A 20718-nucleotide genomic window follows, 5' to 3' on the forward strand; every position below is an offset into this window, starting at 1 on the left:
GTCAAGGAAATTTTAGCTGTATAACATAATTGCAAAGGGGTTTTCTAATGATCCAATGATTTAAACTTAAACTTAGATTAGCGAACACAACGTGCCATCGGAACACAGGAGTGATGGCTGCTGATAAAGGGCCTCTGTACACCTCCACAGATATTCCTTCTTCTGTGTGTGTGAGAAACCAGGCGCAGAATCAATACCTGTGTATTTTACATGATTGTCCTTCAAGGCCAATGTTCTCCCCCTGCCCTCTGTATGGAGATTTATTATCCAGGGGTTCTTTAACCCCTTCGTGACAAAGGCTGATTTTACTTTTTGTACCCTTCGTGACAATGGGCGTTTTAACATTTCTGCGCTGCTCGTGTTTAGCTGTAATTTTCTTCTTTCCCGTTTACTGAACCCACACACATTAGATATTGTTTTTTTCAGGACAAGAAGGGCTTTCTTTAGATGACATTGTTTTGATTGTATCATATTATTTACTATTAAAAAAAGTATAAAATATGGTGAAAAATTTAGAAACAAATGACTGTTTCTAACTTTTAGTTGAAAAATCTTTTACTCATCTATAAAAGGTGTCGCTCGTGTATCACTAGAGGTACTCACCGCAGGAGTCATTCTGCCCAGAAAACTGCTGAATAGGGAGAAGCCCCAACAGTGGTAATCCAGGACTTAGATGATCCCAACAGTGAGACACTCTCCGTGAACACAGGTAGCAGGTAAGTACTGAGTATGGCAAACAGGTACAGGTGAGGATGTCAGACAAGCCAGGTCGGTACACAGGAGCAGGTGTGCAGACAAGCCGGGTCGGTACACAGGAGCAGGTTAGCAGACAAGCCGGGTCGGTACACAGGAGCAGGTTAGCAGACAAGCCGGGTCGGTACACAGGAGCAGGTTAGCAGACAAGCCGGGTCGGTACACAGGAGCAGGTTAGCAGACAAGCCGGGTCGGTACACAGGAGCAGGTTAGCAGACAAGCCGGGTCGGTACACAGGAGCAGGTTAGCAGACAAGCCGGGTCGGTACACAGGAGCAGGTAAGCAGAGGTACAAAATCACAAAGGCAAAAGGGTGGTCAAGCAGGCAAGGGTCCAAAAATAAAGATCAGCAGCAAAACTCAGAGTCACAGGCAAAGACCACAACAGGGTGCCTGTGAAAGGACAGCAAGGTTTTTAAATCTGGCGCCAAACAGAAGATCCCGCCCTGAGCAGAGTCAAGGCCACGCCTCCAGACGTCCACGGCACCAGCCAGAAGGAGTAGCTGTGCCCCTAGTGGACGGACCGGCGGCCGGGCAGCAGGTAAGGGAACCCCTCTGGGAACTCCTGCATAGACGGGCAGCCTTAGATCTGCTCGTCGAGGAGTTCCCGGATCCGACCCTCCTTCTCCCATGTCGGTGGTCGGTCTGTTCGCCGCCGGCACAGAGAGAACGTGTACGTCCTTCGGGTGCCCGTGCGCCGCGAGCGGTAGTCCGCTCGCCGACCACGGGTCCGGAGGGAGAAGTATCGGGTCCCCGTGATCTGCGAGCAGACCACCGCCCGCGGCTAACAGGACCCGAGGACGTGACAGTGACAAAAGGTAATAAAAAAACCTGCTAAATAGATTCTACTATTTGTCCTGAGTTTAGAAATACCCAATGTTTTTATGTTTTTTTGCTTTTTTCTGCACGTTATGGAGCAATAAGTACAGGTAGCGTTTTGCTATTTCAAAGCCATTTTTTCCAAATCTGGTAATTCTTCCCTCCATGTGTCATTTCGGGTATCTTTGAAGCCGGCCAATGCAATTTACCCCATCAAATCATATATTTTTGAAAACTAGACAGCCCAGGGTATTCCAAATGCTGGTATTTTAACCCTTTCCAAGCACTTATTCTACCATCAGCCTTTGTCAAACTTTATGGTAGTAATTTTTTTGCATTTGTTTTTTCACACACATTTTACTTTAGGTATGAATAAATAGGTTCTGGTATATGTCACTATCATAAAACACCCCAATATGTGTTTAGCAACATCTCCTGAGTACAGCGATACCTCACATGAATGATTTTGCCTGGCTGTTTGGGGGCAAAAGGGCCACATTTGGGGCATGCACATTTTTCAATGTTGAACTTTGGCATTTGGGGATCCACTGCCCATGCCCTATTTGGTACATCTTTGAGCCGGGCCATTTCAGTGTGCCCAATAAAGCTATATATTTTTGAAAACTAGACACCCCAGGGTATTTCAAATGCTAGTATTTTAACTCTTTCCATGCACCATATCTACCACCAGTCTTTGTCAAACTTTGTGGTAGTCATTTTTTTGCATTTCTTTTGTCACACACATTTTACTTCGGGTATGAATTAAAAAGTTCTCGTATATGTCACTATCACAAAACACCCCAATATGTGTTCAGCAACATCTCCCGTGGGCAGTGATACCCCGCATGAATGATTTTGCCTGGCTGTTTGGGGGCAAAAGGGCCACATTTGGGACATGCGCATTTTTCAATGTTGAACTTTGGCATTTGGGGATCCACTGCCCATGCCCTATTTGGTACATCTTTGAGCCGGGCCATTTCAGTGTGCCCAACAAAACCATATATTTTTGAAAACTAGACACCCCAGGGTATTTTAAATGCTGGTATTTTAACTCTTTGCATGCACACATTTTACCACCAGCATTTTTTTAAAGTTTGCAGTAGTATTTTTGTGTGTGTATTTTTCCCCCACACACCTACTTTATGTATGAATTTACAGCTCCTGGTATATGCCGCTGTCACACGACACCCCAATATGTGTTCAGCAACATCTCCTGAGTACAGTGATACCCCACATGCATGGGTTTGTCATTTTTGGGGGAACTAAAAGGCCACATTTGGTACGTGTGCATTTTTCTAATTGGAAATTAGATGTGTGGCCATCCTTCCCCCCGTGTTAATTGGGACCTTGTTGAACCCGGCCAATTCAATTTACCCCATCAAATCATACATTTTTTAAAAGTAGACACCCCATGGGCATTTAATATGCCAGTATTTTAACTCTTTCCATGCGAGAATTGTTTTAAGCTAATATGCTAATTTAAGGACTTTCTCACAAAAATATATTTTTTATATATATATATATATATTTTATTGCCTTTTTTTTTTATTTTTTTAACATTTTTTTTCAACTTGAAGGTTCCCCTGATAGTGACATCAGTGGGAAATTATTTTTACATTTTACTGGTTTTTTTATTATTAATTTTATTTTATTTTTAATTTATTTTTTCTAATCACACTGTGATTAGAAAGCTGAGCTCCATTGACTTGCATGGTTGAATGCAGTACCTATATTCAACCTGCAAGTGGAGCCAGAGTTCTCTAGAGGGTCAGGAGACCGTCTAGCGAACCTTTTCATCTTTATTATTTTTTTTCCCGGGCCGCCGCCATCTTGCTGATGGCGAAGATCACCGGCAGCTGCGGCTGTGACCGCTCTCCGGAGCGGTCACAGTCCATCCCCAGGTAAGTGTTTGGTGTCGCTGGATGCCTCCTGATCGAGGCATTCCAGCGACACCATTTAAGTTTACGCTTTTAAAACGGGCGTCCGCCGCCATACAAAGTATGGCGGATGTTGACGCCCCGGGGAGGGGCCAGAGATGGCCCCTTTGTGCCGATAATGGCGTTGCTGAATGCCTCGAGGTCGAGGCATTACAGCAACGCCGTTTCGGTGCAGAAAGCGAAAATAGATCGCTTTCTGCACCCGTTTCATTTGTCGTTATCGACTTGAATTTCCGTGACGTGCCCGGACCGGCAATTGTCATCAAGGGGTTAAAGGCTAATCATGGAATTTGGTGTATGAAATCCGTAGACTGGCGTCTATACCAAAGTGGTTTTGTTTTTAATGGAGTGAATTGTGTGCAAGGTGTATTGTAACTTATGTATTGAAAATGTTTACAAGGTGGTTACAGATGTGCAAGGATCATGTCCACATTCCAATAGATCTAGATTTTGTTTTTTAAGAGCTCAATCCTTGGACAATTGAAATGGATTCGACAGATGAAGTAAAAGATTGCTACTCTAGTGAGAAGTGTCACGAACACAGGATATTGGCCTGGCTGAGACAGTCACACTATGCTTTTCAGTATCAGGGGACATGGAACCAGAAGAGCCACTGCAGACTCCCTGTTCCTGTACCTCTGCCCCTCCAACGGCTAAACCACACCTATCCCCTAAAGCTTGCTTGCTAGGTGTGGGCCCTTGGTGCACATGCCCCTTCACCTCTTCGGGAGACAGGATCCTGGGTGCTGGTACAGACAAGCATACCTCTACCTTCTGGGCTCCTTCCCAGCTACCCACTACTCCCAAAGTTTCAGACAGTACCTTAGGTGGGGCAGGGCTGTCATTCAGCCCTTCCGGCTCGGAAGCAGTGTCCTCTGGAGCATAGTGACACAGCATCCGGCCCAAATCATTCCCCAACAGAACATTAACAGGGATATCCTCAGAAACACACACTTCCCGCAAACCTTTTCCCGTACCCCAATCCAGGTACACACGTGCCAGGGGCACAGCGGGGCACACACCCCCAATTCCTTTCATGGACATGGTTCTTCCAGGGATTATGTCCTCCGTATTCACCACTTCATGGTGCACCAAGGTGAATGAAGCTCCAGAACCTCTCAGTCCCATGGTCACCCGGTCACCCACACTTACACTCTGCAGGTTATCCTCCCTTTTTCCCACAGGCGCACCCACAAGCAAAACTGATGGTGCCTCTTCAGGGGAGCTTCCACCTACACGAGCAGGTTGTGGTGGATTTCTAGTGGGGCAATTAATTATCAGATGCCCAATCTGGTTGCATCGAAAACAACGGCGGGCATGCGACTCTCCAGACATAGCCCCTACCCCATTGGCAGTTGGTGGTGAAGTCCTCACTGCCGATCCAGGTTGAAGTACCAGCTGACACAACTCCACGCCTGGATGCACGAATGTCAGCGTAGTCATCTGCCAGCTCTGCAGCATCCCTAGCTGTTTTCGTCTTTCTTTCTAAAATCCATTCTCGTACATCAGGGCTCCGGATCTGTAAGTACTGTAAGTACTGTTCCAGGACCATTAAGTCCATTAACGGCTTCATAGATAGTAACTTGTACTCCAGTAATCCATTGCTTGTATGCAGTTTCCAGTTGTGTAACATATAGAATGCAGCTGGATGACACACTCTGCTGCATGCTCCTAAATGTTTTCCTGTAAGCCTCAGGAGTAACGTTAAAAGTTTTTTGCAAGGCAGATTTGATTGCCTCATAATCTTTATCAGTCTCTGAGGGAAGGGACACAAACCCCACAACTGAAAGGCTTTTCCTTTCAGTTGTGGGGTTAAATATCTCCCCCACTGGTATGAGGATAGTTGGTGCTGCCTGCACACTTTTTCAAAACTTTTCAAGAATACATGTAAATCAGTCTCTTCTTCCAGGGAGGGAAATTCATCCTTGCGGAGCATATGTGTGCTGGGATCTGATGCATTACTGTTCAGTGAGGACTAAACAGTGGACTGCAGCTTGGCCTTTTCCAGCTCATATCTCCTTTGTGCCTCTCTTTCTGCCAGCCTTTCCGCAGCTTCTCTTTCTGCCTGCCTTTCTTGCCTCTCTGCTTCTCTTTCTGCCAGCCTTTCTTGTTTCTCTGCTTCCTGCTGTTGAATCATCACCTGCGTCGCCTCCCAGAGGATTTGAAGCTATCAGTTGCCAAAATAAATCTATTGTGGAAATGTCCATAGCACTTTGAGGGGTACAACCACTAGGCATTCCAATAAGTAGCGCTCCTGCAGAAGTATGGTGCTCTGTAAGCCTTTCGGTGTCAGTCTCTGGCTGGACAGTGTGCCTGTCAGTCTCCATAAGGTCAGCAATAAGTTGTTCCTTGCTTTTGCCAAAAGTTTGCAAATCCCTTGCTTGGCACATCAATTCCAGGGCCTCTTTGGGTTGTTTACGATAGGCCTCCATATTCGGAAATGGTATAGAGAAAAAAAAACAAGAGTAGGAAGGGGGAACTGTTTTGCACTTTGTATGTCTTTTTAAATCAGCACCGAGCTCTGTCTTTGGAAATTACACAAAAAAGGTATGTCATTTCTTCTAGAGCTACAGGTGAATCCAGTCAGCACTAAAAATCTCTAAAAAAAAATATATATATATCCCAGCGCTATGCCACCAGTTTGTCACGAACACGGGCTATTGGCCCGACTGAGACAGTGGGGAGAGTGCAGCAGTGAAAGGGATCTCCTGGTTACCTGTTGCTAGTCCCAGCAACCACTAAATTAACCCCAGCAATCCCTCCTACACTATACCCCTAGTATACAATTTGCTGCCACCATCAAGACTTTATATCCGGGCATCTTAGGTTACCCCAAACAGAATTATAGTATACCAACCTTACTTTACTAATCAGACATATATAATTAACCCTTTGGTAACATATTCCGCAGAAGAGTGAGTTCATATTAATTTGGGAGCAAAAACATGAGTGCTTAACTTTTTTTTGACGATTATCAGAATATTTTAATAAAGGCAAATATTGACGTGCTTTTGTCTCATTTGTGATTTGTTTTCCCTCTTCACAATTTTGTAAAATATCCTATGCGTAAATGGGTACCAGGTATTGCTTATTTGAATCTAGTTTTGTATTCTCCCAGTAGATGCACAGAGGTTGCTGTGGAATAATATCAAAGCAGGTGCTTCAAATGGATAACTGTATAGTGTCTGTGGGCACGAGAATCCAGGTGGTTGGAAAAAATTTGATTTTCATCATGGGTGTTAAGCGATCAGAATTTGCTTTAACCTCTTAATGACAATTGACGGCCTGGGCATGTCACCCGAAAACGAAGGGTTAACGACAATTGACATGCCCGGACCATCATCTACACTCACTTTCTGCACCCAAAAAGTGTTGCTGTAATGCCTCGGCGTCGAAGCATTCAGCAACGCCGCGAGCGGCATCAGGGGCCGTGTCTGGCCATACACTGTTTCAAGAGTTTAGGGGGCAAGAACTCCCACCACAGGGCGTGCCGTGACTGCGCCTGAGAGTGGTCACAACCGCCACTGCAACTGATTTTGTCGCTCACACGATGGCGGCTCCCTTTAAAAAAAACAAAAAAACAATCGAGTTGAAAAGACTTCTCAGGAGTGTCTATCGAGGCCCTCCTGAGAATCTGGCTCCACTTGCAGGTTGAATACAGGTATTGTATTCAACCATGCAAGTCAATGGAGCCGAGCTTTCTAATCACAGTGTGATTGGTAAAAAATAAAAAAATAAAAAATTTGTTAAAATTGCAAAATGTCAAAATTATTTCCCACTGATGTCACCATCAGGGGAACCTTCAAGTTCCAAAAAAATGTAAAAAAAAAAATATATAAAAAGGCAAAAAAATAAAATACATACATATAAAAAAATATTTTTGTGAGCAAGTCCTAAAATTAGCGCTTTAGCTTAAGACAATTCTCGCATGGAAACAATCAAAATACTAGCATGCTAAATGCCGATTTATGATTTGATGGGGTAAATTGAATTGGCTGGGTTCAATTAACACAGGGGGAAGGATGACCACACATCTAATTTCCAATTAGCAAAATGCACATCCCAAATGTGGCCTTTTAGTTCCCACAAACCCATGCATGTAGGGTATCACTGTACTCAGGAGATGTTGCTGAACACATATTTGGGTGTTGTGTGACAGCGACATATACCAGGAGCTGTAAATTCATACCTAAATTAGGTGTGTGGGGAAAAATACACACAAAAAATATTACTGCAAACTTTGAAGAAATGCTGGTGGTAAAATGTATGCATGCAAAGAGTTAAAATACCAGCATTTGAAATACCCTGGTGTTTCTAGTTTTCACACTGGAAAATGCGCATGCCCCAAATGTGGCCCTTTTGCCCCCAAACAGCCAGGCAAACCCATTTATGTTAGGAGATATTGCTGAACAGTTTTATGACAGTGATATATACTAGAACCTGTTAGTTCATACCTGAAGTAAAATGTGCGTGAAAAAAATACAAAAAAATGACTACCACAAAGTTTGACAAAAACTGGTGGTAGAATTAGTGCATGGGGTAAATTGCATTGGCCGGCCTCAAAGATACACAAAATGGCACATGGGGGAAGAATTACCAGATTTGGAAAATCATGTGCTGAAAAAAGCAAAAAAACATAAAAATATTGGGTATTTCTAAACTCAGGACGAATAGTAGAATCTATTTAGCAGGTTTTTTTCATTACCCTTTATAGATGAGTAAAAGATTTTTCAAGTAAAAGTTAGAAAAAGTCATTTTTTTCAAAATTTTTCACCATATTTTACACTTTTTAAATAGTAAATAATATGACACAATCAAAACAATGTCATCTAAAGAAAGCCCTTCTTGTCCAACCCCCCCAATATATAACTTGTGTGGGTTCAGTAAATGGGAAAGAAGAAAATTACAGCTAAGCACGAGCAGCGCAGAAATGTTAAAACGGCCATGGTCACGAAGGGTACAAAAATTAAAATCAGCCTGTCACGAAGGGGTTAAAAGAACTCGTTTTGGGCTCATGTGCCAAATACATTGGGTCATGGATAATGTTTGAGTTCTGCACTGAACACCCCCAACAGTTACCGGTTTGACCATTTATAAAACACTTTACATTTTAATCCATACACTTTGAATTTATGTACCCTTAGATGGGAAAACATGGCAAACGATAAGAAATCATTGTGGGTCCCCATTGAGCTCTTCCAGGTCAGCAAGGCAGACCACCTAATTCTCTGTTAGGGGGAGGTCGAGCTCCTCTACTCTCTTCAACATCCAAATGTATCAGCACTCAACTAGCGCCAATTCTTTCATTCTAAAGGGAGAGCCTTTTGGGCTTCCATCTCAACAATAACACCAAAACAATGTTTTTGTTGGTCACCCTATATTTAGAATTTTGCCTTCCTAAAAGTAGTACATGATTTCAGTTTCGATATTTCAACACTAGGGAGGCGCTGTTGGGTCACCCTATGTACTCCAGCGCTTGTGGCTATGGGTTACATTTCCTGCTCTTGGAAAACCAGTTTACTTATTCTAATTTAAAGAAGTCTTCCTCCCCCCATTACCTCCAGGGGGTTGTGGGGGGTCAAATAAAACTCCATTTGCCCCACTATTACTCTACAGAGCATGGCTTTCCAATATCATGGTTGACCCAAGAAGGTTAATACCCAATCTCTTAAAACATGGCTTGCTCTTACACAACTTCCTGTCCAGAAAGGAAGTGATCTGTTCCAAGGACTACAGCATTTGCCAAAGATTTGAAGACAAAAGAATGGTTTTTCTTCGTTCTGCCTCTCAAAGGGTGTTTGCTCCTGGTGCTAGGGGGTAATATCCGAGGCACTATGGCTGCCCTGGCACCTTACATAAAGGGGGTTATCATTGCCTGATCCTTCCCCATTGCTCTTGGATAATGGTGGAAATGAAGGGGTGGGTCTTTCGTGCATCACCTGAGTTCTGGGGTAAATGTAGAGAGTGTCAATCACAAACCGAGCTCAGAGCTGGGAAGGAGCTACAGATGGCGGCTGTGCCTTAGAGAGCGCACTCAGCCCGCTGCCGTCTCCTGCGCTTCAATCAACTTTCTTTAACTTTGTTTCGCCCCCTGGGGGACCCCCACCCTTCCTCCTGTCGCCGCGAGTCTCGGGGGGCTCCGGAGCCCTGGATTTTGAGCCGTTTTTTGGTGTCCGGTCTCCGGCGGACAGAAGGAGCCGAGGAGTCTGGTTGTTGTTTTCCCAGCTCATGGCGCACCTCCATTTTCCCCCGGACTCTATCATTTTCATGTATTTCCCCCCCGTTTGTTTAAATACAAGGATTCCCATCCGGACCCGGTACATGGGCTGACCAGGTGAGCTTCCTACCGCTATCCATTTATCTTACTGTGTGTTTTTATTGCATTTTGCTTATTTTTCTTGTTTTTTAATCGTCTTTTCCGTGTGATGACGCAATAGTAAAAAAACGTGATTTACATCGGGGGTGAGGTGACATGATCAAACTTTGCTGCTGAAGGATGGCCTATCCGATCTCGGTAGACTGTCATTTTTTGGGGGGCACAATTTTGTTTTTTAACCATTTCTTCGGGCTGTGCCGCTTTCGTGTCCTGCTTTGTTCTCCATGTGATCGCAGCGTTCGGTGTGTCGGCTGCCCGTGCGGTAACATGGCTTTAGCTTGGGGGGATCTTACATTTCTCTCAACTTTTGACAGCAAATACCTGGGCATAGTACTTGAAAGGCCAGTCTGCCGCCTGCCTCCGGTACTCCGGGCATCCAAGATGATGAGGAATAAGGAGAAGCCCTTGGAGGACGAGGACGGCTCAGCCCATAGCAATGCATCGAGGTACGATTTGCAACTTTCCTGCCTGCTTTTCCCTGTCTCGATACATTGTTTACCTGGCAGACATGCTTCCAGCCTCACATTGGCATATTTGGATTTTTTTTAGACTTTTCTCCGTTTTCCTTACAGCTCTGACCTTGACTTTTTTCCTGCCAATAGTAAATTGGAAAAGTTGGATGGGGAATCCCAAATACCAGTGAAAATGTGACCATGTCTCCCAGGCACATCTCACCTCTCACCATTGCATTATTTTGTGCTTAAAACGTAGCGTTTATGTTCCCGGATATCTATGGGTTAACAGGCCAGGCGCCTAGTGCAGCCTACAATGATAAGGAGGTAGCAAACGGCTGAGGGGGAGCAGAAGGAGGAAGGCGAGTGAGGTTGCAGCAGCAAAATGGCGGAGGCAAGCGTCGTGAGGCAAGGCTACAGAAGAAGGGAAATTGGGTTAAAATGACCAGATATGTGTTTAGGGTGGGCGGACAGCGTACTGCTTTTGTCGCCCCCTCCCTTAAAGCTAGGCAGGTCGGGTTGAGTGGAGAGGAGTCGTTGCCTGGTTGGCAGACCGAGGCGAAGGCAAAATAAAATAACCAATAAAAGAGAGAACTGAGCCTTGTGTGCAGAAGAAACCCGCGCTAACCGCTGTTACCCTGACGTGTAGAGTATTGGGGTACCAGGTGCTTGTGGCCCCTGAAAGCCTCCTGCCAGATCCTCCCTGTAATGGCGCCCACAGGCTCGGTAAGTATGGCAGCTTCTTCTCCCTTTGTCCTTGGGTGGGGAAGAGAAAAACAAGCGAATGTCCTTGAAAACCTGTGACCCAAGAGAGTCGGGGAACTTCTCCCTCGTCTTCTATCCCCCCAACACCTCTTGGACATGGAGGCTGTTACCCAGAGTTCACTCACATACAGATATTTGGGTTTTTACACCATTTTTCTATAATTTAATGACTTTAGTCCCGGCTTCGTGCTTTTCAGCTCTCACCATCTTTATAACCCAGTCCCCTCACCCGAGTTACACATCAGGTGCTTCACATTTCTTCATAATATCCTGTAAAAAAAATAAAAAATAAAACCCAACATTTTGATGAACACTCAGTTGACTTTAATTCTAATGTCTGCAAAATGAGAACAATGTAATGTCTAAGCTGTGTGTGTATATATATGTATATATATTACACACATTGTTCTAATGGGTGTTGGCTTTTAACCCTATCTAAGCCGTGTCAAATTTTATACTGCATTATGCTGCAGTTCTCATTTACATTTTTTATTTATTTCTTGCCATTTTTTTAGTGTCCGGTCTATGTGCTAGTGTTGTCGTAAAACGGAAACATTTTTTGTATTTTTGCTTATAAAACGTCTAAAAATGTAACATTGAAAGCCGTTCTTTTTTTTATCGAGTTCATAACAACTGTAGCATGTTAGTAATTTAAGAATTATGCGATTAAAAAAATTCCAATTTCTATGGGTGAAGCATTGTTAATAAACTAAATTAGAAATGTTTGTTTAAAATCCTGTAAATGTTTTACCAGAATACATGAATTAGTATTATATTTGCAATAATTTGAGTACCGCAGATATATTTTAAGCTTCTATAATTTACTGTGATGTTCCTACTAAAAACAAAATTGGGTACTTTTTATATTCTAAATTAGAAATCTGTCAGCAATGAGTGTGAATGCATAATTTGTTTTTTGACCACCTTTACCTTTTTTCCTTGATGAGTTAAATATCTTAGGGAATTGTGTATATGTGTAATATATATATATATATATATATATATATATATATATATATATATATATATATATATATACACACACACACACAAATGGGTATGTATTTTTGATAATGAATGAGCGTAACTTTATATTTCTTTCCTCACAGATAAAATGTCAACTTGTACATTCTTTCCTCCTTAAAAGGTTTCTTTATGTTCAAAAGGTATGTAGCGTAGTTTATACGCTCCCATTTTTTTCTGAAGTGTTTTTCCGTGCATAACCGATATACCTGCAGTTTACATTACGTTCTACTTTGCATTGGCACACATGTAAATCTTTTCTTTCTGTTTTTTATATGTTTTAGATGCTATTATTTGCTTCTGTGAATTATCAAGCTGATTTTTTTTCTTAACAAGTAAGTATTCTGTTCCAGTAACACAACTGTTCGTGTACGTTACATTCTAAAAATCTCATAATCTTGGCTCAAAGAAATAGAAATCCTAAATTCAAGCTTTTCACTGGTTTAATACATTTAAAAAAAAAACACAAAAAAACTATCTGTTATGAGTTCAGATATTTGTTGTAATATCTTCTAAATCAATTATAAAATAAAATGCAATGTTTAAGGGGGTTATATTTTAGTGTGCATCATTATTGAATAATCGGTCTTAAGTGTATAATTTTTGTGAGAAACCAAGCGTGGAATCAATACCTGTGTATTTTATGCAAATATTTACTTCATAGAAGGGGACGTTTTTTTCCTTTCCCTTTGTTAGCTGAAACTTAAAATGTATGTGTGTTTTGGATGAACAAATGGTCTACCAGAAAGATAATGCACTAGAATAATATATTTTAAGGCAGTATGCTTATCATGAAGTTAGTGGCACTTTTTTTCATATTTATGAAAACTTTATAGTTACATAAGCAACTATTTCTAGAATCTTGTGCAGTTCACACGCAATAATCGGACGTTTCCACAGCATGTAACCCTTTCATTTAATAAAGAATTATCTTAACTTATCTGTCACAATAATAATGTAAATTCAGAAATGGTCAACGGGGTTAAGGGAAAAAACAGTACAGTCAATGTACCGTCTTTCTATATACATGTATGTTCATCTGCAGCCCGTGTGAGTCGTCAATGGTAATTCTGTCTTAAAGTCTATTCCATAAAATGTCCTGTAACGCCTGTCACAATCAAAGACCTCCCTTTAAATGTTAATTGGAGAAGATTGAAAACATTTGTTAAAGCTGCTGGACAAAATTCCAATATTTAGCTCTAAAAGGACACATCCGTTGGATAGAATTACAGCACTGTATTCATTAATGTAGGTTGTTCCAATCAGTTTCCCTTATCTATAGGTCATGCGTTATTTTGGCTGCTCAAACTCCACCCTAAACTGATTATTTAATGAAGTCTGTTCCTCTATATACTTTCATTTGTCCGTGTCCTGCTGGGTAATTCGGACCAAGCCATTCTACTGTCAACTATGCAGAGGCCTAAAAATGTTATGCAAAAACTGTTTACAAAGTTTAACAAAACAAATATTTTGAAAACTAGTTTTTAATTTTATATTGGTGATGGTCACCTTCATGCACATTCACTGACAAATCTGTTCTTTCCTATAAAATTGTAAGATCATAAAAACTGCAGAGACTTTAAAGATCTACTTTTCTTAATTTCTATCGCCGCAATTTATCTGTGCCTGCGCATGTATCCCATGACGATGATACAAGCAAAATAATTAACTGCTGGTAGAGAGCATCAGCGTTAGAGCCCTGCGCGGGACTGTTTTTTTAGTCCCCCGCCCGCCACGTGTGTCTAATCCCGCCCGCCACGTGTGTCTAATCCCGCCCGCCACGTGTGTCTAATCCCGCCCGCCCCTTACCTGATCTGCAGATTTCCCGCAAGGCTGCCTTCGCACTGCACCCTCACAGCCTCTCTTCTTTCTCCGCCTAGGAGCCCAGCGGAGTCACATGATGTGACGTGGCATCATGTGACTCCGCTGGGCTCCTGGGCGGAGAAAGAGAAGAAACGCTGTGAGGGAGCAGTGCATGTCTGAAATGGGTACAGTTGGCCCGTTGCCATCTAGTGACTTGGTCAAAGTGGTTAAGCTATCTTGGGCACACTGAGAACTGTGTCCTTGAATGCTAATAAGCAAAGGGCCATCTAGTATAATCTACAATACAAACACTGCATGCGGTAGTAAAACCATCTACTAGTTAGTATGGTGTTATGTCGGCTCAAACCCCTTCTGGGGCATTTCAAGGACCTTTCTGACAAAATTTAATCTGTGTCCCACTGTCTGCATCGGCAGGAAGTTGCATCACTTCCTGCACTGTGCGACTGTGCAGCAAATGGGGGAATCTGGTATCTAAAGTGTGCAGTAGGCATATGGACAGCATAGACAGACTTGAATACTTAATAAAAAAAAAAAAAAAAAAAAGTGCTTTTGCGTGTATAGGTGTGCAAAATAGAAGCAGAGAATAGCTGGAACTGTGATTTGACACCCCCCTTCAATCTAGGGCATATATATGCTAATCTGCAGTACTAAGTGAAATGCTGTCTCCCCCATTTCATTTCCATAGTGCATTCTATTAGACTAAAAGCTGTTCTATTTAAACACCAGTTTTGGGTTTGTCTAAGCAAATATAACTTGGCATTGCCAGAGCTCTAATAATCATGAATGAGGTGACGTTTAGGGTATTTATGGTACAAAATATCACACTAGCTTTTTTTTTTTTTTTCTCCTTTCTGGCAAGTCTGTTACATAAAATGTTTTGAAACACCTGGCACAATGGAATAGACAAATGTTTCATGTCACACTTATTAAGGTCGGGGGGGGCGGTCATTTGCTTAAGCAGTGTTGTAAGTCGGTGAGGTGCAACCAAAACCTTAGAAGTACCTGCAATGGCTAATATTACATATGGAAAAAGTCTGCTTTGGAACTACATACATACTGTATACAACACTAAAAGACTCCCGCTTTTTTAAAAACTATTTAGCTTGTGGCATTGTGTTTAGCATTTCCACATCAGGATTCCAAACAAGTCTAAGCATGACGGGATGAATTAAGAGTTGAACAAAAAGCCTGTCACAATGCACACATTTGGTTATTGTGCACAACAACCTTCAACAACCCTGTAGCCTTTTAGGATACCCTAGATTACACAACTGTGGCTTCAACATAAACACTTGCATTCGGTTTTATAGTTTTCCTATTGACCTCGAGGCCACAAACGGTTTCTGCATTTTTTTTTTTTTTTTTTTTTTTTTTTTTCTTCTCTGCAACTCCCCCCTCCATTTTTTGTATTTTTTTTTTTTCTAACATGTCCTATAACCAATGCAGCCTTATGTGTTGATTTGCTTCATTTATACAACCATTGCAAGGGTGGGGGTTCCCAATGGAAATAATATCCTGAGATGTGGTTACCCACTCCATGAGGTAAACAATTATACACAAAGTCTCTTTAAAAACAATCATACTGACAAAGTAAAACTGCAAACTATAAATAAAGCTTAAAACTACGCTGGCAGCATTTCCCTTTCAAATAACGTGTGCTATGTCTGTCAGGCGTTGCAGGACCAAACGTGTAGTGAGATTTCTTCATTATAATTTTCTTAGCAGACTGTGGTCTATTAAAATCTTTGTCATCGTGTCTATCACGTGACTGATAAGACATCAATAATTTCATAACTAAACTAAATGGCAATGAATGTATATATTAGCGAGACTGAAATGCTAACACAATTGTTGTGACCTACAAGTTGCAGTTTCCTGTTTCTAATGTGTGAATTTTTTCTATTCCAGCTATTACAGTCCTATAAAAAGTGAATGGTAAGTTCAGTTTATTTCTTATTTCAGTCAATGTGTTTGTACGCCTCTACTGTATTGTTGGCCGCTACATTTTCGTAATACTCAGTGTCGTTTTGTTTTCAAGAACTTGTAAGACTTAAAGGTGCTGTGCTGAAGTTGGGCTAACTAAATGCAGTAACATTGATAGTATTAAATGCCCCAATACATCCCAAAAATAACTCTTCAATTGTGTAAATGCCTCATTGGCAAAAAATGTGGTCACTGGTTTACTGTGATATATATTTTTTATATCTATTTTTCCACAAAATGTTTAATCCCACAATTATGTTAAATTATTAACATTAAGGCAAAGCTATTGTTTAAGTGGAGCAGCAGCTTTAAGAGCTGTAAGAATAAAGCTAGTTCCTAAAAACTACTTTCAGACAAAGCATTAACTTGGTGCGTTTAGGTTTTCGAACTATATAAACCTTAGTCGCGGGGCTCTGCTTTCTGACGCAGCTAATTGCAAGTAGAGGTGCGGTACAAATATTAAATGACTTCCTAATGTCTTAATAGAAGTTTAATTGTCATTTAGAAACAAAACTCTGACATGATGGCTTATGCTACTCTATACTACGTCATTTGCAGTATGCACAAATTATACCCGTGTGAGTTTAGTAGATTCGCTCCCAGGATTTGCACAGTTTGTTCCCCTCTTGAAACCGATTAGCCGTATCAGCCTTTGTGACAATATATTGAAGGGAGTGGAAGCTAGAACAGAAAACTTTGATCTGCTGGTTTTGCTGCTGACCGCGGCTTCCCTGCCAATATAATGCCAACTTTACCACAAAATGTCTCCAAAGCAGTATGCTGACCAACAGACAAGCACAACTGATGCCCTTTTTACGGTTGAGTAGGAGGTATTCATCCAGTTGTACACGCCAAGCTACAAATAGGTCCCGGAATATGTACAGCTTAAAATAGACATTTGTTGTCACAGTAATCTCCATATATTGTGCTGTCGGTAATTCACACCCAGGCAGTCTTTTGCACATTTTCATATGTTTGGCTGGCTGGTATCCCCCAAGCTACTTTATTTTCCTTCAGTTGGATCTGAGAATCTGTTGATCAGTGATTGTCGTAACGATCGCGTTTCTTGTATGCGTATCATCTCTTGACATAGTATTGATGGTGCTGGTTGAGGAGTATAGTTGGCTTTGCTATGAAATGTTATAGAACACCATTGGGCTTGAAGTGAACTAAATTTCACCAAAGCAATTGACGCTTGCTTTAGGTAGTTTAAATAAATGACTCTTAGTTTTGATAAAATGCATTATATTGGCTTTTTTAAGGGAAATGCTGGGAGCCATAAATGTTACCTTTTTGTATGTACAAGAAATCAAAGTTTTCTAACTTGGATAACAAAATGATATCCTAACAATGATACTGCCAAAGTTCAAATTCCTGGGAGAAATTCCTAAAGTATGCTTAGTGTTTGTGTGGACTTTGTAGGGTTTTTCTTTTTTTGCCTTTCAGCACCTATATAATGGAATGGATGTGTGGACACAGTGATGTGATGTGTGCCAAACATCCCTGGGTGTAGGTTTCCCTGCTAAAGGGGAAACATTAGGAGGTAGTGATGGCTGGAATTACTAGAAGTGGGGGTGCATCTGTCTGGAGCAGCCCATGCTATAAGACATCTGTCTGGAGCAGCCCATGCTATAAGACATCTGACTGGAGCAGCCCATGCTATAAGACATCTGACTGGAGCAGCCCATGCTATAAGACATCTGACTGGAGCAGCCCATGCTATAAGACATCTGTCTGGAGCAGCCCATGCTATAAGACATCTGACTGTTGATGGATTGGTGCTCTGCTTCAGTCGATGGGCATCACGTGACTGCATGTTTCTATAGTCTTTGACCGGAGAAATTCTCAAGTCTTCTACTGCTTCTATTTTGGGAGACGGATGTGGTAGTTCATATGGAAGGGCCTTTCATTTAAAACCTTTTGAAGGGAATACCGCATTGTGTTGCAAAGATGTCCTGTTAATGTGGAATTATAACATTACATGTATTGTAGATTAAAATAAACCAGTGTTGTGAGGTTTGATCTGCAGTTGGAGTGTATATATATATTTTCATTTTTGCCTATAGCGTTTCTAATCTTTATTGCTGCTTTCTCTTGTATTATGCTTTCTGTAAGTCTCCATTGGTTCTCAGGCATAATAGGGTGCAGCTACTCTTAAAATATATGTTCTTATTTAGTCTGTAAGACAAAAATGCCTTTGTGAATTTGATCATGGTACCTCTAAACCTTTTTTTGGCTGAGATGCTGTTTATCATTGGAATGGAGTAAATTTGACCAAAGGGAAGTGAAGATCTGTGGCAAATCTGTTACAGCAGTTACCTGATTTTAATTCCCGCCATTTGCCTGACCTCACCCGTACAAATGCTGACAGAGCATATCAACATCCAAAAAGAAAAGGGACACTCCTTCACTAATGTCATTCATTCATCAAGCAGGATTCCCAGTATGGTCCTCGCAGGTAGAACTTCCATGTCTGCTGTGCATGCGCTGGCAGCGTTGGGCACGTGTGCATGGCAGCACTGTTCAGGAATCAGTCTGGCATACTAACTTATAGCAGATAAACGCTGTCAAATTGAGATGGCAAGAGGGTCGTAGACCAAAGCCAGAGTCCCATGCAATGCAGTATACACAGATATACCCTGACACTGAAGAGTGGGGGTTTATCTTTATGTTAAACATCCTTTATCTGTAGGCTGCCAATGTACGCTTTTTATATTCTCAACTACTTTCTGTACACAAATACCACCCTGTGCTGACTGTTTACAGCCATGCTAGTAAAGTCCTTTCCCGCATAGGCTTTAATGTCACAGATGACTCTTTCTTGACTACTTTTGTGTGGTTTGTGATACAGAATTGGTGTCTGCCCAGTAGATTGTAATGGCTACAATGCATACAAATGACTAATAACGGACACGTTAATGACTGGCACTTCGTTCCAATAGTGGGGAGAAATAATAATGCAGAAACTGTTGCCAAAGTAATCCATAATCAGAATCACAAAGGTGTTAAATGAAGGCAGATACTTTGTCACTTGTGGCTGCATTTTATTTTTGTGGTGCTGGGAGCATCTGGGTTCAATAAGCTTTTGGGTGCCAGTGTGGGGAAGGTGAAGAGGTTTATACTGTCTTTAAAATGGTTTTGTATAAACACCCGGTGGGCATGTAGAGCCTGGGGGGCCTTAATCTCGGTTATATAGCGATAAATATTTGTTGCTCTCTTGCAATGTCTGCATGCTGGCTGCCATTATATATATGAAATGTTTCCATTAACATTGGACAGCTCTTTTCTAATCATACAAACAAAAAGGAGTTAATTATTGGCAAGTGTCAGTAACCTTTTGTAGATCGACCATCATGTATGAAAAGCCATGACAATAAAATGGCTTCCCTAAAGGAAAGTTGTGTGTCCCGAAGGATACAGAAACAGTATGCATCTAAATACCCCAATGTACTTAAAAAGCAGATGCCCCAAATTACATTCTGCATTTCTTCATGTGCATTTGATTTAAATACTTACACAAAAAACCCAACTGGTGTTTGTGTGATTCTTCTTAACTATACTTTGAGGCAGCCATTGCACTGTGTATTCCAGGATGGACCTGTGAGAATAGGAACTTGAGCAAAGTTTAAGGCCAGCTAAGAACCAAGGAGATGCAAAATTACATGATTGTCCTTCAAGGCCAATGTTCTCCCCCTGCCCTCTGTATGGAGATTTATTATCCAGGGGTTGTTTAAAGGCTAATCAAGGAATTCTGTGTATGAAATCCGTAGACTGGCGTCTATACCAAAGTGATTTTTGTTTTTAATGGAGTGAATTGTGTGCAAGGTGTATGTATTGAAAATGTTTACGAGCTGGTTACTGATGTGCAAGGATCATGTCCACATTCCAATAGGTCTTTTTAATTTTGTTTTTTAAGAGCTCAATCCTTGGACAATTGAAAAGGATTCGACAGATGAAGTCAAAGATTGCTACTCTAGTGAGACGCGTAATGGATTGGACTAAAATATTATTCGTTCAAGAATGATCATTTCAAAAATGGACTCTTTACGAAACAATTGGGTTTACTATTGATTTGTGAACTGCTTTTACAATGTTTTACTACATTTTGTGCGTAACTTTTTTTGACGATTATCAGAATATTTTAATAAAGGCAAATATCGACCTGCTTTTGTCTCATTTGTGTTTTATTTTCCCTCTTCACGATTTTGTAAAATATCCTATGTGTAAATGGGCACCAAGTATTGCTTATTTAAGTTTAGTTTTGTATTCTCCCAGTAGATGCACAGAGGTTGCTGTGGAATAATATCAAAGCAGGTGCTTCAAATGGATAACTATATAGTGTCTGTGGGCACGAGAATCCAGGTGGCTGGGGAAAATTTTGATTTTTCATCATCATAGGTGTTAAGTGATCAGAATTTGCTTTAAAAGAACTCATTTTGGGCTCATGTGCCAAATACATTGGGTTATGGATAATGTTCGAGTTCCGTGCTGAACACCCCCAACAGTTACAAGTTTGACCATTTATAAAACATTTTACCTTTTAATCCGTATACTTTGAATTTATGTACCCTTAGATATGTGATCTGCATGGGAAACGATAAATCATTATGGGTCCCCATTGAGCTCTTCCAGATCAGCAAGGCTGACCACCTAATTCTCTAAGTTAGGGGAAGGTCGAGCGCCTCTACTCTCTTCGACATCCAAATGTATCAGTAGCCTGTTGGGCTTCCATCTCAACAATAACACCAAAACAATGTTTTTGTTAGTCACCCAATATTTATAATTTTG

The 20718-nt window shown here is 41.3% G+C and overlaps 1 protein-coding gene across 1 annotated transcript in view; it reads left to right on the plus strand.

Moving 5' to 3' along the window:
* The first annotated feature begins 10150 nt into the window (after nt 1-10150).
* LOC149300024 (ATP-dependent chromatin remodeler CHD2-like) overlaps nt 10151-20718 on the plus strand; it is a 31983-nt gene continuing 21415 nt past the window's right edge. Inside the window, exons 1-2 of the mRNA XM_089485508.1 lie at nt 10151-10329; nt 15856-15882. Of these exons, the coding sequence (XP_089341634.1) occupies nt 10151-10329; nt 15856-15882 (206 nt within the window). The remainder of the gene's footprint in view (nt 10330-15855; nt 15883-20718) is intronic.

This window comes from Sceloporus occidentalis, unplaced genomic scaffold (assembly GCF_023333645.1).
Source record: "Sceloporus occidentalis isolate IW3139 unplaced genomic scaffold, rSceOcc1.0.p SCAF_26, whole genome shotgun sequence".
Classification (NCBI taxonomy): Eukaryota; Metazoa; Chordata; class Lepidosauria; order Squamata; family Phrynosomatidae; genus Sceloporus; species Sceloporus occidentalis.